We start from the raw sequence: 15,620 nt of genomic DNA on the forward strand, positions 1-15,620 counted from the left end.
TCAGCCTCTGCTGGCTCTCTGTGCATGCATCAGTTGCACCCAAATGCACTGTGCAGTCTTGCATCTCACACCATTTCGTCCCTCGGATGTGCTGACATGGAGTTTTTTGAGCAATGCATTCTCTTTTTTCAGATTCTGTAATGAAAACAGTCCATGTCCATTACCGATTTTTTGGTCTTCATGGGGACCTTGGAATAAATGTAGCGTGAATTGTGGTGGAGGGATTCATTCAAGACAGAGGTCCTGTGAAAATGGAAACACATGTCCAGGCTGTGCTGTGGTATGTATTATTCACTGATACTGCATGAGGGGCACCTATTGACAGTAGCATCGAGGAATGGGGTATTTAGCTTCTCTCTCCATTGTGGTTTTATTTCTCAAGCAAGAAGAAAATGCTGTCCTCAGTTTTTGCTGCAGACGATGCTGAAATGAACTTGGAAACAGAGGGGACAGATTTAGGGCAGATTTAGGCTAGCAGACTGGTGTACAGAGGAAATGTATTGCACTGTCATACCTGTAACAGGTAACATGTAACAGGTAAACAACAGGTCCAACACCCCATTTGCCCTCTTTACTTTCCCTTTTCTGTTCCAGCAGCGGTTTCATGCAACTGTCTTAATTGGTTTTGTGGGGTTTCATTTCAGTGTGAGCAGACTTGGTCTGGAACCTCCCATTTCTTCACAAGCTGTTTGGCATTTACACTAGATTCATGAAGTCCTGAAGCATTACGTTTCTTCCCCTCTGCCATAAAGGAGTTGTTTATTTAGTTATTTTAAATCAAGAACACAAATGTTTGTCATTGGAATTCCTCCCATTAGTGATGAGAATTGCAAAACCCTCAAATCCCCCCATTCCCAGCCAGCCAGAATGTTATCTGTGTTTGATGGCTGCTCTAGACCAAAGATGACAAATGATTCATAACCTTAATTAGAGAGTTTGAAAGGCCAACCAAACAAAAATAATTGTAAGAAGATTCTACTCTAAACCCATATTAAAAATAAAATTATAAACTTTCAAGGAATTAACCTTACTGATATTTTGTCCTCTTGAGGCTCCTCTAGGCTGACCTGAAAACAGCATCTCAGGGTCAGAGCAGAAAATTTGTTTGCTGTTATTACTGTCTATTGCCTGAATTATTTTCCTGCCCATAATGAACCAAGACGTCGAAGCCCCACAGGACTTTGAGTCAGCAAAGAAACACAAACCTAAGGGAGACATAAAAAAAGCAAGCACAGTTTACCCTTGAGGTCCACCTATGCACCACCGCTGCCTCCACACTCACATTTTTTGCCATGCCCAGCATTGACTTGTTCCTGTGAGGTCAGATAAGGTGGGTGGGGATTGTTTGAGATCCAGAGAGAACACCCGTATTTTCTGAAGTGTAAATAAGCCTCTGCCAGATAGGCTGCTGCTGTTTAATGAGTAAGGAGGGAGTGGTTTTCCTTCTTGCCAGGAATATAAGACCTGCAACCCGGAGAGCTGCCCAGAGGTGCGCAGGAACACACCCTGGACCCCATGGATGCCTGTGAACATCACCCAGAATGGTGCCCGCCAGGAGCAGCGCTTCCGCTACACGTGCCGGGCCCAGCTGCCAGACCCCCACGAGCTGCAGTTTGGGAGGAAGAAAACTGAGAGTCGGTTCTGCCCCAACGATGGCTCCGCAGTGTGTGACACTGACTGTACGTCCTGCCAGCTCTGAGGGACCATGGGGCAGGCCTAGGTGTGGTGGTGCAAGGGGGATGCTCTTGGAACAAGAAACCCTTGACTGTGTCTTCAGTAGTGTCAACATGTACGACTGGTGTCACTGCAGAGTGGCAGGGATGGGGAGAGCCCTGTGACACATATATAGAGTCATGAGTTCTTTGCTTATGGCAGTGTATAGATTTGGTCTTGCTCCTGCTAGGCTGCCCTAAAGACAACAGGCGAGTAATGAGGGTGTAAAGAAGAGCTGTTCTAAGGACAGTGTGTCTTTTCTTTTTCCCTGGAGCTCTCCTTGTGCACTGTCTCTCAGATTGTTCCATGCAGGACTGCTGTGATGCAAGGCAGCATCTTGAGGGCACAGCCTGGACTGCCACAATTTGCTGCCCAGGGAGGTCATTTATCAAGGTTACCAGCAGACTCAATTGTATGGATACAAATTTATTTTTCTGTCGAGCTTAGCTGTACCTTTGGGGGAAAAAAACTCTTGCCAAGGACTTTCAACAGGAACTATTCTACAGGGCATACAGATCCTGATTTTATTCATGAGCTGAACCCCTTTTTAAAAGCCCAACAAATGATTAGCTTGTGATCTTATGGTGTCTTGTTTGTTTTCCTTGAAGCTCTTGTTGATGACCTCCTCAAGACCGGTAAGACCTCTGCACGGATTATCAATGGGGGCTGGTCCTTTTGGGGGGCCTGGTCTTCCTGCTCCAGGGACTGTGAACTGGGCTTTAGGATCAGGAAGAGAACATGCACAAACCCTGAACCTAAAAATGGTGGCTTGCCCTGTGTGGGGTCAGCGATGGAGTACCAAGACTGCAATCCTCACCCCTGCCCAGGTAACCATGATCATCTTCCTGCATAAAATTCAGAAGTGTTTTAATTCAGAGGTGTTTTCCCAAATCTTAATGGTAGAGCAACAACAACAGCAACAACCACAAAATCAGTATTTCTAAGTAGCCATTTTTTTTTTTTATTTTTAAATTTGGGGGATTTTTCATTATGTTTTTTGAAGCTATTGTAATGACCCACATATGTTATCTGTAGTGCTGACTTAGGTTTCACCTTGGCTCAGAGGGTAATACAGCCACATCCTCTAGAGGAAGTAGTATGGTGGCTTGTAGCAATCCTTTGCTTCAGGAAGGTTTGATGCTCCATCCAGTGGAGGGCATCATGGTGCATGTGCTCCGTGATGAGGAGGCAGGCTTAATAAATGTGGCTTAAAACTGTATAGAGATGCTTGATGTGGCGGTTCTTCTTGTGAACACTTGTTTCTTCCCCCTCTCCTGCTTACGTATTGTTCTTGCGATGGGCATCTACTCTTGACATCAGTTACCATTTCCTGCACAGCCAGCAGGGAGTATTCTTGCCTGGTTTCCTGGTTTTCAAGTTTGTCCTCATGTTTATGTTGCACCCCTGGTCCAGAATAGTAGTAATAGACCATTGACTACTGTATTCTCTCTCACTTATCTTTCTCCTTGCTCTGTAATAACTGGCTAAAGTAAATTTAAGTGATCTTACACAAATTACCTTGCCTTTTTGCAGCTCCAGCAATTGTCTACCTCTGGCAATACAGTTTGTGGGCTATACTTGAAAATGCTCTATTATAGTAGTACTATTACGATTCCAAAACTCAGTACAAAGATAAAATTCAAATGCAGATATGATCAGAATGTGCAGCAAGAGCATAGCAGGAGTGTCAAATATTGCACTCTATGGCCTATAAAAAGGAAATAACTCTAGCACTATAAAGGCAGCTATTAGTACTATTTTGGAAGCTCTCAGTGGCTTTTCACTAATGTCTGTGCCCTTTTTCTGTGCTGTTTTCTTCCCTCAGACACTCTGATGTTTTACAATCTGTTCTGAGTGCATGATTACTATTTCTCTGTGTCTCCCTCCTTCCCTGCCTCACTCAATGTGTATACACAAATCCTGGGTTTATTTTGCTCTAAGTCATCAGGTTATTATCTTTTGAATTAATGGCATGTGGACCTGCAAACCAGGCAGTTTAAGGGGTGGGGGTGGGGGATTCAGGGATCTTAAGTCCCTCCCTAGTTTTATTATTAACCTCTTACAGGGTTATGCTTTAGATCATAGAGTGGTTTTGGTTGGAAGGGACCTTTAAAGGTCACCTAGCCCAATGTCCCTGAAATGAGCAGGGTCAATAAATAAAGTCTCTGAGTTTCTGTTTCCTGAACACTGGAACTAGAGGACTTGGGCCTTCCACAGAAAGGTGCCATGTAGGTTCCACTTCGGTGCTACAGCACTTTTTTCCCAAGTAAATCTGCTGTTGCTATGAAGTTTCAGGAAACAACATAGTAATCGTTGTAGTAGTATTAGTAATAATAATAATAATAATAATAGTAAAAATAATAGCAGCAATGCTGTTTTATAAAAAGTAAAGGAATAGAATGGAGTAGAATATTTTAGTGAACATTAATGATTACAACAAAGAATAGTTTCTGGTTTTGACACTTTATGATGCAGTCTTCTTCTGCATAGATTTCATTCTGCATCCATAGAGTGAAGTAGATTTGTACACTCTCCTGACGTGAAGTTCTTGTTGTCAGGCCCAAATGTCCTGGGGTGCAGGAAACTGCTTGCTAGTGTGAGCAGGGTGGATGTTCAAGGTGAGACACTGGGGCTCTCCAACTTTGTCACAGTGAGAGGAGTAACCAATGGCCTCTACCTGTCTGTGCTTGCTTTTCAATGTCCTCCAGTGAAAGGCTCGTGGTCTTGCTGGACTCCCTGGTCTCACTGCTCAGCCACCTGTGGGGGTGGGCACTATCAGCGCACACGGACCTGCACCAACCCGGCTCCGTCCAGCGGGGAGGACATCTGCATCGGGCTGCACACCGAGGAGGCCCTCTGCAACACACACCCCTGCCAAGGTAGCCGCTTCTCATCCCCGCTCCAGCTGGCTTCCATGCTGCTGGGAGCAAGGCGCAGCTGCAAAATGTTTAAAAAACAAATCAGAAACACCACCAGTTTAAAGTTTTTTGGTCATTTATTCAATGTCTGTTGAGCCAAGGGATAAAGAGACATCCCAGCGTTAACTGCAGTGCAGAGTTCTTTCTCTTTGCCTGTTCACTGGCCCTTGCTCTGGCATTCTGGTGCTGGTCAAGCAAAATTTTGCTAATGGTTGATCCCTTTCAAGTAACTGAAAAAACAGGAGTTCAATTCTTCAATGTGGAAGTTGACCTGACAAACAAAAGGAATCATGAGGCAGCAAACTGTATAGTTGCTGAAGGGACAGTCCTTCCTTTTTGTTTACAGAAAACAGATCAGCATGTGCTACAGCTCAGGGGATGGGGTTTAGATCTGTGCTGGTTTTGAACTGCCTTTGTTTATTTCTGATCCAGTGCAGGGTGACTCCTGCCCTTACGAACCTCAGCAAAACTCTGTGCATGCTCTGATTTGTGCTGGCTGCTTGAGGTATCCCTGGGAGGCCAGATCAAGAGCTTGGAGGTCCTGGTGCAACTTAGCCCCACCTTGCTCCTTGTAGGTCTTTAACCAGAGAGCTGATATAGGAGCTTTTAAGACAATTTTGTTCTGTGCAGTGTCCACCAAGGGTTGGTTTAGTCCATATTAAGAGAACTACAACCTGACAAGCAGGGTATAATGCTTGAACTGAGAAAATTAAATCTACTAAGGACCCATAGAATAGATGTGTGAGAGAGGCCCAGGCCAGGATCTAGGATCCTTCAGCATGGGAGAAATCTGGTATGTACAAAGCAGCCTTTTCCTTCTTGGTAATGCCATGTGTGTGTTTTCCTGACCCTGGATTTCAGGTGGCTGGTCAGAGTGGTCAGAGTGGAGCCTGTGCAATGAAGAGGGCATCCAGTACCGCAGCCGCTACTGCGAGGTGCACAGCCCAGACTCTTCCCAGTGCGTCGGAAACAGCACTCAGTACCAGGACTGCCTGTACAATGAAATTCCTGGTATGTACTGTGTCATCCAGGAGGACAGGGTGGGCCAGTTCGGGAGAGCAGCTTGTGCCTGGATTATCAAACTAGGCTGAGATTTTCTCTATTATAAATTGGGCTTGGATGCTTCTAGAAAAACAAGGAAATAGACAAACATTATAAATTCCCTTGTGGCAGGCACAGGGTAAATGGCTTTCCCTTAAGCAGCTTAGCATTTCTTTTAAACAGAATTACCTTGATCCGTAACAAATAACTGGTATTGCTTCACCTGAATTGAAGCTTTTAAACTTGTATAGCTTGTCTTAGGCTGGGCTATAACAATTGTCTCTGTTCTCGGTATGCATATGGGCAACAGAAGGTTGTTGATTTCAGGTATCCAAACAGCATCCCAAAAGAGCAAAGAATTAAGGTGAGGCAGATGCAGAAAACTGGGGTGTGAAGGTGGGAGATTAATCCGGGGTCTAACAGAGCAGCACTGTTGATGGACAGATGGTCATCAGCATATTCCACCCTGTGGAATTTCTGGAAATTGAATCTCTCAGGCAAATATCTGATATGGGTATAGACTGAATAATGCCTTTCCACATGCTGTTTTTTGGATTACAGTGCACTGACTGAAAAATCTGAGATCTCTAGGCAATGGTCTTCTTTTTCATGGTTTTCTCAGCTACCATATTTTTCCTAAATGGAAGAAGCTAAAGAGTGATCAGGTATCAGTACTGGAATTATAAGATCTTTGGAGAGGTTTCATTGCATGTGTTTCAAACCATGAGCTTATAATTCAATTTAGTGAGATTCTCAGCTTGCTGCAGAACATACGAGCACCTTCTCGTGTGTGGAGCACAGATGGTTTAATTACTTGAAGAAGTCAAGGGGTGGCAGAATGACAGCTTTCTCCAATCTTCTTTTCTTTGTTTAGTGATCCTTCCAGCCTCCAGCATCGATGAGAGCACGAACTGTGGAGGTAGGTTACCACTTACTATATATCTTATTTTTATCTTAATCTGACTTCTTTTCTCCCTGTGTAGTATCAAGCAAGCCATTAATCTATACAGCTCATATCCCACTGATAGCCTTAATTCCACTGGAGTCTTGCTGTCTGAGTCAGACTAGAGGAATGTATCGCATGTCCACTTGTCAGTTCCAAGATTTTTATTTATTTGGACATTTGGATTGGCCACTGAGGGTCATTAATTACCAGAGAGCAATTGCTTGTGTCTCTCTACCTCCAGGGTATATGGTTCAGGTGGAAGAAAGGGTTATTCCCCATTGACCACTGTAAGCCTCCAACTGTTTGGAGACAGGTGTTTTTAAATAAACTATAAAGATTTCAGTGAACAGGGTCTCTTAGAGAGATCCTTTGCTGATATAGGATGAGATTAAAGGTTTATACTTGTCCTCCAAGCACTTCCTTTCATTCAAGTTCTCCTCTCTCACAGAAACTGCATGTAACTTGGAAAGATCCAGTCATTAGTGTCACTTTTCCACTGCCCTGGGAGCCTCTATGCTAAAAATGCAGACTGAAGAAAATGGCAGGTTCCTTTAATGTTTTAAAATGCTAGTTTCACACTAATGGCCATGCCAATTCCTGCTAGCGTCACATCCCTGATTTCCTGAAATCTAGATGATCTTCAGGCTGCCAAAATCTCTTCTCCCTGTAGAGATCATGGCAAAAACAGGCATGCCACCTGTGGCATGGAAATGTGGCTTCTCAGTTTGCAGCTGAGGGCAATCAATGGAATTAAGATTTCAGTCCCTGCAATGTAACATTTGGCTTCCTGCGTCACTCCTCCCTCAGAGGGTGCAATGGTTCTGCTTTGATTTCAGGACCCCTTGCTATAGCTTGTACTCTGCTGTTATGCACTGTACCCACATTTTCTTCTTTTTCCACCACCACTATTATTTTCTGTTGCTATCTACATTTTGCCATAGCTAATATTATTTATTAATGTAGTGTTCTACGATATTTGGCAGAGAAGCCAATCAATAGAAATTCTGTTGATGCATCTCAGAAAATCTATATTTTCAAAGTGATGAACCAGAAAGCTTCCCCCCGGGGACTCACATGCTGCAAACAAAATAATATTATTTTTTTTCCCCTAAGATACAGCCAAAATTCATTTGAAAAATGAGATGAGTGTTTCAAAGATGAGAGTGAAATAGAAGATAGCTTTATGTTGTGACTTGCAAATGTGGCAGTGAAATGAAACATTCACTGCAATATAAGCAAAGCTGGGCAGGAGGAGAATGTGGCAGCGTGTCATGTGGCTTTACTGAACACAGTTGCATATTCTATGTTTTAGGTCTCATGAGTGACGCAAAACAGACAAAGGTTTTTAGAAAGGAAATTTATTTTTGAAAAAGTCTTGTGACATTTAGTAGGAAAATATAATATTTCTGCTGGGTTTTTTGGACCATCATCCAAAACAATAGAAAATGGTAATCTTGCAATGGAATTTAATAATGTGGTTTGAAAAATAAATGTAGCTCATCAGTCTAATAAATTCTATAAGTTCTATACTGTAATTATTATTGAAGTGCACTACTTTGCTGTAGAACTCTATTGGTTTTGTTCTTTTTTAAATCAGGAGGATATTTCTTAACTAAAGATTAGATGAGAGCCACTGAGTAATGGGCAGAATCTGCTATTTGAAAAGCATATCACTTAAAATGTAAGATGGCACCAAAAAACTGCACACCATGATCAGACTAAAAATGAGCTTCATTTAAAGCCACTCTCTGAGTAGCCCCATTTCTCTGCACACAGTCAAGTCAACACAGCAGTCTGTCCAAATGAATTGGCTTTTTAAGTATTATGGGAAATTTACCACTGCAGTCGCCGCTGAGGCAATGTGACTGACCCCTGGGACAGCTGCCCTGGGGCCAGCAGTCAGGGGGTCCCCTCAGGCTCTAGGGCCTCTGTCATTCCTGTTTGAAAGATGGCAGAGCAAAGGCAGAGGAAAGGCAAAAGCATTTGGAGCCAAATAGCTGATTCTTTCCTGTATAGTCCCCCCTGCACATAGCAAAATACAATAGGGTCATTAAGTTTTGCCATCCCATCATGCCTCTGGTTGCTTTGATAACCTTGTGGCTCTAACAGTCGCCACTGTTGGTTCTGTTGTCAGTGGAGATCTGGTGGTGGACTCAGTGAGGTGAGGGAGGAATGAGGAGCACAGTTTGTCTTTCCTCACCAGTCAGAGCTGTGAGTTAGGTACTTCCCGGTGTGTGTGCCCAGTGAGCCCAGCTACAGCTCCTTCCAGAGGTCAGTGCTGGCCTTGAAGGGTGCTGTTGCAATCCCACATGGAGAGATCTCTGCAGGAGGCTTTTAAAGTCCAAGAGCTTTTCTGTGTGAAGTATTTGCACTGTAGCTACCCCGCCGGCACCTGCCTGCAAATGATTTCCTATCTCTGCAATTTGCGGAGAAAGCCAACAAAGAAGTGTTTTTCAAGCACTGCTACCCTTTCCTTTGTCCACTTTATCTTTCCCCTTCTCCAGAGAAGCCCTATTTCACTGTTAGCAGTACAAATACACCTCAGAGGCAGTGCAGACATGACCAAGGCTATGCCATCCCATGAATAAGCAAGAATGCTGAGCACACTTGGATTACAAGGAGGATGAATGTGTAGCTCCCCCACCCCACACACAATCCCATAGGCATTTTGGGCAGCTGACAAAAAAGGGCTTTTCCCTCCCTTCCTTCCCCTTCAGAGAAACACTGAGCATTTTTATCCCCTTATTTCCATGACACGCACATGCTTTGGAATCCATTAATGTGCATTGTTTGTATGGCTCATTTCTTTAGCTGTCAGCTTAACATAATGTTTAGTTTCAATATCAATAGAGGGGAGAGAGGAGAGACAGGGAGGGAGCTTTGAGAGAACAATGCATGAACCTGTTAAACTGCACAAGGCAGAGCTGCAGTGGGGAGACCGATTTGCAGGGAGATTATGTCAGTTTATGTTAGAACGTAAGACTCTGGCTTCAACAGCTTATTAATGTTGATCCCGAGATGTCACTGCTCTGATTTGCACCTGTGGTCTTGTCAGGGGAGGGAAAAGGGCTGTTCCGTAAAAATAGCATCTCTTGTCATTTCCCTTGCAGGTTTTAGTCTCATCCATCTGATTGCCACTGGGGTCTCCTGTTTCTTCGGCTCCAGCCTGTTAACATTTGTGATTTACGTGTACTGCCAGCGCTGCCAGAGGCAGTCCCAGGAGTCCACTGTTATCCACCCAACCACTCCCAACCATCTCCATTACAAGGGCAACACAACCCCCAAGAATGAGAAGTACACCCCTATGGAGTTCAAGGTAGGGTACTTGAGGAGAAATACCACAAACAGCTTGATACTGCCTAAATAAATTCTGTATTCGTGTCATGGCTGGAACTGGGTAGGTCTGTGTTTCTGTGCCCAGCTGATGGCATTATACATGGGGTTGAAAGGGCATTTAGCTGTGCTGTCACAAAGGGGTTAAAAAGCCTCATTACTGCAGTGGGATTTTGTTCTGTTTCACAGTCCTGATGAATGCCAGTCTGGCAAGTACATACCAAGATACTCCAGCCCATTCTGACTATTGAATGTATACAAATTGTCCTCTAAAAAAATCAGTAAGAGCTCAGTTCAGTGCATTGTTAGTGCGTGGTAAGAGGAAATGGAGGGGAGGAAGAATAAAAATGGAAACTTCATTGCACAAATAGCTGGGAAAATGTGCATTGGTAGGATGAGATTTTGGAAATTCTTTGGTAACTGCCAAATTGGAGTGAATGAGAAAAGCAGAGAAGCAGAGAGGGTTCTGCCCCCCTCTATCAGTACTGGACAGAACTTACCCCAGGCAGCTGTGTAGAATTCAGTGACGGTAGCTGAGTAGGGAGCTGAAACCTTAGGAGATGAGTGCTGAAGTGGCGTGTGTTGTTGGCATGTCGCTTGTTAAAGTGAGCCTTGCCCGTTATCAGAGCAGACAGGACCCAGGGTGCTGCAGACAATACCCTGGGACAGCAGCACTTCATTGGATTCGAGCATCAGTCTCCTGGTGAAGCGTGGGATCAGAGTAGAGAGCAGTGGTATGGGTGGAGGGGCTTCATGTCACCAGAGGAGGAACAGCCTGCCTAGGGTCGCTTGAACAGTGTGGAGCATTATTTGGGACATGAACACAAGCCAGAAGGAAGCCCTGCAGCTGCTTGTCCCTTCATACAGCTACGTGCTGTTGACATTTTGATTATCTGCCTCTGCTGGTCTGGCCCAGCTTCTCACTGAGACCCAACAATAAGATCAGTGGTAGGAGCGTTGCCACAGCCTAAACTCCTTGGATGTTGAGGACTCTTTCTATGTAGGAACTGCGTAATGCTGGGCCCAGGACGACTCCTGATACATGATTTGCAGTGTGAATGCACATCAGAAATAAGAGCTTGTATCAAATAATTTGAGAAGGATCAGTGTTGTTTTGCTGTTCTAATGGAAAACAGTTTGAGCTTGAAAATAACTGACCAGTGCAGTAATAAGAAAGTGGTGGAATCCTTGTTGGGCATTGCAGCCTCTCAGAGGATCCTGCTGCCTCTAAATGCAATCTCAAAAACACATTTGCTAGCAAGCTTAAGGCTGCAGTTGCATACAGTTTAATAAGAGTTCAGCATCATAATGCAAGTCAGCATAGATTTGTGGAAAGTAAATCATGTCAAGCAAATTGGATTCCTCTTTTAAATTAAATAAATATTGATCTAAATAGGAGGGAAGTAGCAGACATATCAGGATTTTCAGAGACTTTTAACAAAGTTTCATGGGATGTATTATTCTACACACTCTGCATATACAGGTTCAGTAATAAATTATTAAGACAGGTAAGGAACGGGGACTTGATCGTGGAAGCATCAAGCTTCCAAGTTATCCTTTCAGTTATGGGAGCTGCTGTGGCAAAGTCAATAGGAATACCTAGATTAAAAAGACTTGCAGGAATAAAGAAATGAACAAGAGTATTCCCTTGTTTCTTATATAGCAAACAATAAAGAAAAGAGATAAATTTATTTTTGTGTCCAAAAGCACGTAGGTAGAGGGTTGAAAAAAATTTTAATATTTTCTTCATGATTTATACTGTGCTGTCATGATATCAGATAATGCTAAAATAGGCAGAATGGTTAAAATTTAGAAGGATGAGGTTGTTCATAGAACAATCTTGATCAATTGGGTAAATGAGTTATGAAATGCACTATGTCTATGTCAAGTGGTACAGTGAAGTAGAAGTAATAACAAAGCTAAGCAAAGTTTAAAATAGCAGCAGATTAGTTAATGTAGTGTCAGGAGGGAGTTGACCTCTTTGATAGATCCATCTCTGAATACTTGATCTAGTGTATAGTAACAGTGAGCAGCTGTTAGAGTCTTCTTTCGAGGGACATAAAGAGCTTAGGCATTAGATCAAGTTTTGAAAAGTCTGGTTTATTTAAAGGAAGACATCAGCTAACTGAGACTGTATGACTTATGTTGGGGGGAGAAGGGACTTGGACACAAGGAGAGATATACCAGATGGGGCTTATTTACAGAATGTCAGGAAGTGAAAGAGTTCAAGTGCATAAATCTGTAGTCATTGGACACACCAAAGCTAAATGTTTGGGAGCAAGGGGCTGCTTGCTGAGAAGAACTCAAAGTCGTACACTTCAGAGTGGTGAATGAGGCAAAGAGATTTACAGAAAGGGTAAAATCTATTTGTCAAGTGAAGCCTCCTTTGCTCCATTCCAGTTGAGTATTTCCTTCTGCGCACCTTCTCTCTTGCCCCTCTTTTCCTAAGCTCTTGGCTGAAAATTTCTCATTTCATACTACAAATCTGCCACTCCTCAGTGTTCCCTTGAAGCATATAGCATTAATGAAGTAGAAGGAAAGGCTCTGTGTGCTGTGTGCTGTGTAATTACTTATGGAACTTGTTATTAGCCAGGTTTATATTTAGGAATAGCTGACAGATTTTTTTAATGGTCAGGAGGGATATTTTCATGCCTTCAAGGAGCATGTCTGGTTTTATTGTGATGCCACACAGTGATGGAAATGATGGAGAAGCTAAAATTCACCTTCCTGAAAGGAGGGTTGGACTGAGCTTGGATATTGGCCTAACTGAACTGAAAATGTGTACGTGTGAAAGAAAGTGGAAACACCTGATATTCCAGATTCTAAACCAAAATAGGTTTCTATTCAGCAGATACCAAGAAAACTACCTTCAGCTATTTTTAATGAAACCAAAAGAACAATTGTATGTTTGTATGTGTGTGTCTGTGTGAAAGGGTTAATAAATCCAGGATTTAGGAAACAGAGGGTGTATAAACTACTTTTCAGTAACAGAAAATGATAATACACAGTGACATGGTGGTAGCAGAAGGCTGGCCATATGCACAAGTCTATTATTTTCCATTCTTTGATAATAATAAGCCTTCTGCAACCAACTTTAGTTTGTTTTCATCTTGAAATATCTCTGCTCTACAACCAGCAGGTGAACTGTAGAAAGTTTGGCAGTGTTACATTCAAATGTACAGTACTGAATGCAAACTCATAAATCAAGGTAAATTTTAAATGAAGGCAGATTTTAATGAAGGAAGTGCTAGCTGATATGAGCCTTGTTGGCCATTTCAGCACAGCAGTGCAGTAATGCAGATCAGATGTAAATACCATACCTAATGGTGACCTATTGATCACGTAGCTGATGCTAACTTGCATAGGCAGTGTTTTGCAGAAGCATGTTTTATTTTTGTTGGCTCCTTTTCCCTTCCTGTTCTGCTTTCTCAATAACAATGTGAGGTTTATTATTAGCTATTTTAGCCATGATGTCTTGAAAGATTTCATGCATATGCATTTACCAGCAACACGTTGATTTTGATTTGGTATTCACAGATCGTAGGGGAGAGACCTTTTGGGTCACCTAATAAGCAGTTCATGTTTCATTAATTGGTTGAAGTTCAAACAACACTCTGACAATATTGAAGACTGTGCAGAACAAAAGCATAATGAAATAAAAATTATCTGCTCTTCACGTTTTGGCATGACGGGTTACAGAACCACCTACAACCTTCCCAGTACTGCCACACCGATTAGATAATAACTGACTATCAAAGCAGCAAGGGGATCCTCTTTTTAACATCTTGCTTCAGCTGCTCCGTGCCTTGTGTGAGTTACCAAAGCTGTGCTGATGGGAAGCCAGATGATCCTGCAGTAGAAGCAGGAGGATGTAGGGTCTAGATTGAGCCCTTGTGAATTAGGATCTCTTGGCACAGCCACACATGGAGAAAGGGTTTGGACTGAACTTCTTCCTATTGCTAAATCCTCTGCCAATAAAGAGAGCCAACATTTTATTCTACATGGGATTTGGACAAAGGCATCTGCATATTGGTCCAAATCCAAAATCCAATGGCCTTCGGATCAGGCCAGATGGGATCAGTGAGAAATATAAGTTTGCAGGATGGTTTTGATGATGATTCTGCAGATTTTCTTTGCAATTGTGCTGGACAGACCTCCCTCTGTCCTTCCTTCCTTCAACACAGCTTTAGTCATGAGTCATGCAGTAAAACTCTCTGTACTGATGCCTCAAATAAGCTGAGGAAGCACCTGAGCATTGCATCTTCTCTGGCATCAGCACTACTGTTGTAGGAACTTAGGGCCAAACTGAAACAAAACAGTCATTTATGTCAAGGATTAAATTTATTGTGGGAAAAGATGAGGTGAGAACTGAGTGAGATTGCAGGATATGGCAATGAAAGAGGGAAACTAAGTGTTTGATGTATCGCTTGATATCTGAATTTTCTAGGACATTAGAACAATACACATTAACTTCAGTAGAACTGTGAGTCCTGCACTTGCCTAAAATTATACAACAAATGTAGATGCAGTTACCAGAAAACGGGGGGAATGATCAGTAGATTACTTGGACTCTGTATAAATTAGAAGCAGCAATGAATATTTTCTAATGAAGTGAGAACAATGCTGTTGGGAAACAAATGACAGAGTGCAGAGCAGACACCCCCTGCGAAGGACTCCAGGCCCTGTGATCCACACTTCATTACTAATCCCAAATAATTCATGGCAATAAAATACTAACATGGAGAGCTGAGACACAGAAACCAATTCTGTCTTTACAAGATGAATCCTTCTGAATTAAACAGCAAGCTGGGTGCTTGCTTTCAACCTTGCAAAAAATAGCAAAAAGATTAGTTCAGTTGGTTTGAGCGTGGTGCTAATAATGCCAAGGTTATTCTGTATGGGCCATTCTCTTGAGAGATGGACTGGATTATCCTTGTGGGTCCCTTCCAGTTCAAAATATTCTGTGATTTTATTCTGTGAAAAAGAAATAGAGCTTGGGGTATAGGAAAGTGAATCTCTGTATGGATTTTAAATGTCTCTCTCTTGGTGATGGTCATTTTCACTGCTGCTGAAAATCACACCTTTTTTTATAGAGGAGGCAGCCAGGGCTTTAAGTTAAAGCTATTTAAACTGCTGACAAATGCCCTAGAGAAATGTTTGTCAAAGTCAGCCTTGGTCTCTGAGGATGTTTGCTTCTACATGGAAAACTATGTGTTTCAGTGTCCTGCCACTTAATTTGATGTGTTGCTGCTTCAACTAAAATTGGCTAACCCATTTATTTTTGGTGATCACAGCACATACATTGATAGCACTGTGATATAAGCTTTTTTCTTTTCCCAGTGACCCTTTCTTTTTGACTGTGTGTAGTTCAAGCCCAAGGAAGTGGCTGTAAAGTTCACATATAAAGCAGTAGTTGATGATACCCAACGTTATCAAGAAGTTATCAACAGTCTCCCTAAAGTATTTGCTTTAGCTGCATGGTGTTAGCTGATGTAATCAGCTGGGGAAAAGAAAGTCATATATATATGTATATATAGTAAATCAGATTGAAATATAAGTTCTGTTCCCAGTGAATTTCATGTTTAACAAAGGCTATTTCCCTTGAACAAAGTGGCATTTAAGAACGTTAAGTGCTTGAATGGTAGAGTACGTATTTTTAGTACTTACCG

General features: G+C 42.5%; 1 protein-coding gene across 3 annotated transcripts in view; it reads left to right on the forward strand.

Annotated features, from left to right (window-relative positions):
* The window catches only part of SEMA5B (semaphorin 5B), a 264,661-nt gene that overhangs the window by 235,606 nt on the left and 13,435 nt on the right, over nucleotides 1–15,620 (forward strand). For 2 of the 3 annotated variants that reach the window (XM_005519650.3, XM_088058505.1), the window contains exons 16-22: nucleotides 133–280; nucleotides 1,454–1,679; nucleotides 2,322–2,540; nucleotides 4,422–4,592; nucleotides 5,493–5,642; nucleotides 6,547–6,591; nucleotides 9,729–9,934. In XM_005519650.3, coding sequence (XP_005519707.1) covers nucleotides 133–280; nucleotides 1,454–1,679; nucleotides 2,322–2,540; nucleotides 4,422–4,592; nucleotides 5,493–5,642; nucleotides 6,547–6,591; nucleotides 9,729–9,934 — 1,165 coding nt within the window. Of the gene's footprint in view, nucleotides 1–132; nucleotides 281–1,453; nucleotides 1,680–2,321; nucleotides 2,541–3,033; nucleotides 3,145–4,421; nucleotides 4,593–5,492; nucleotides 5,643–6,546; nucleotides 6,592–9,728; nucleotides 9,935–15,620 lie in introns of those variants that run through there. The other variant, XM_088058507.1, reaches the window with a different exon arrangement.

Source organism: Pseudopodoces humilis, chromosome 8 (genome assembly GCF_049639895.1).
Source record: "Pseudopodoces humilis isolate 2021_Gansu_Grassland_sample_001 chromosome 8, ASM4963989v1, whole genome shotgun sequence".
NCBI classification, from domain to species: domain Eukaryota; kingdom Metazoa; phylum Chordata; class Aves; order Passeriformes; family Paridae; genus Pseudopodoces; species Pseudopodoces humilis.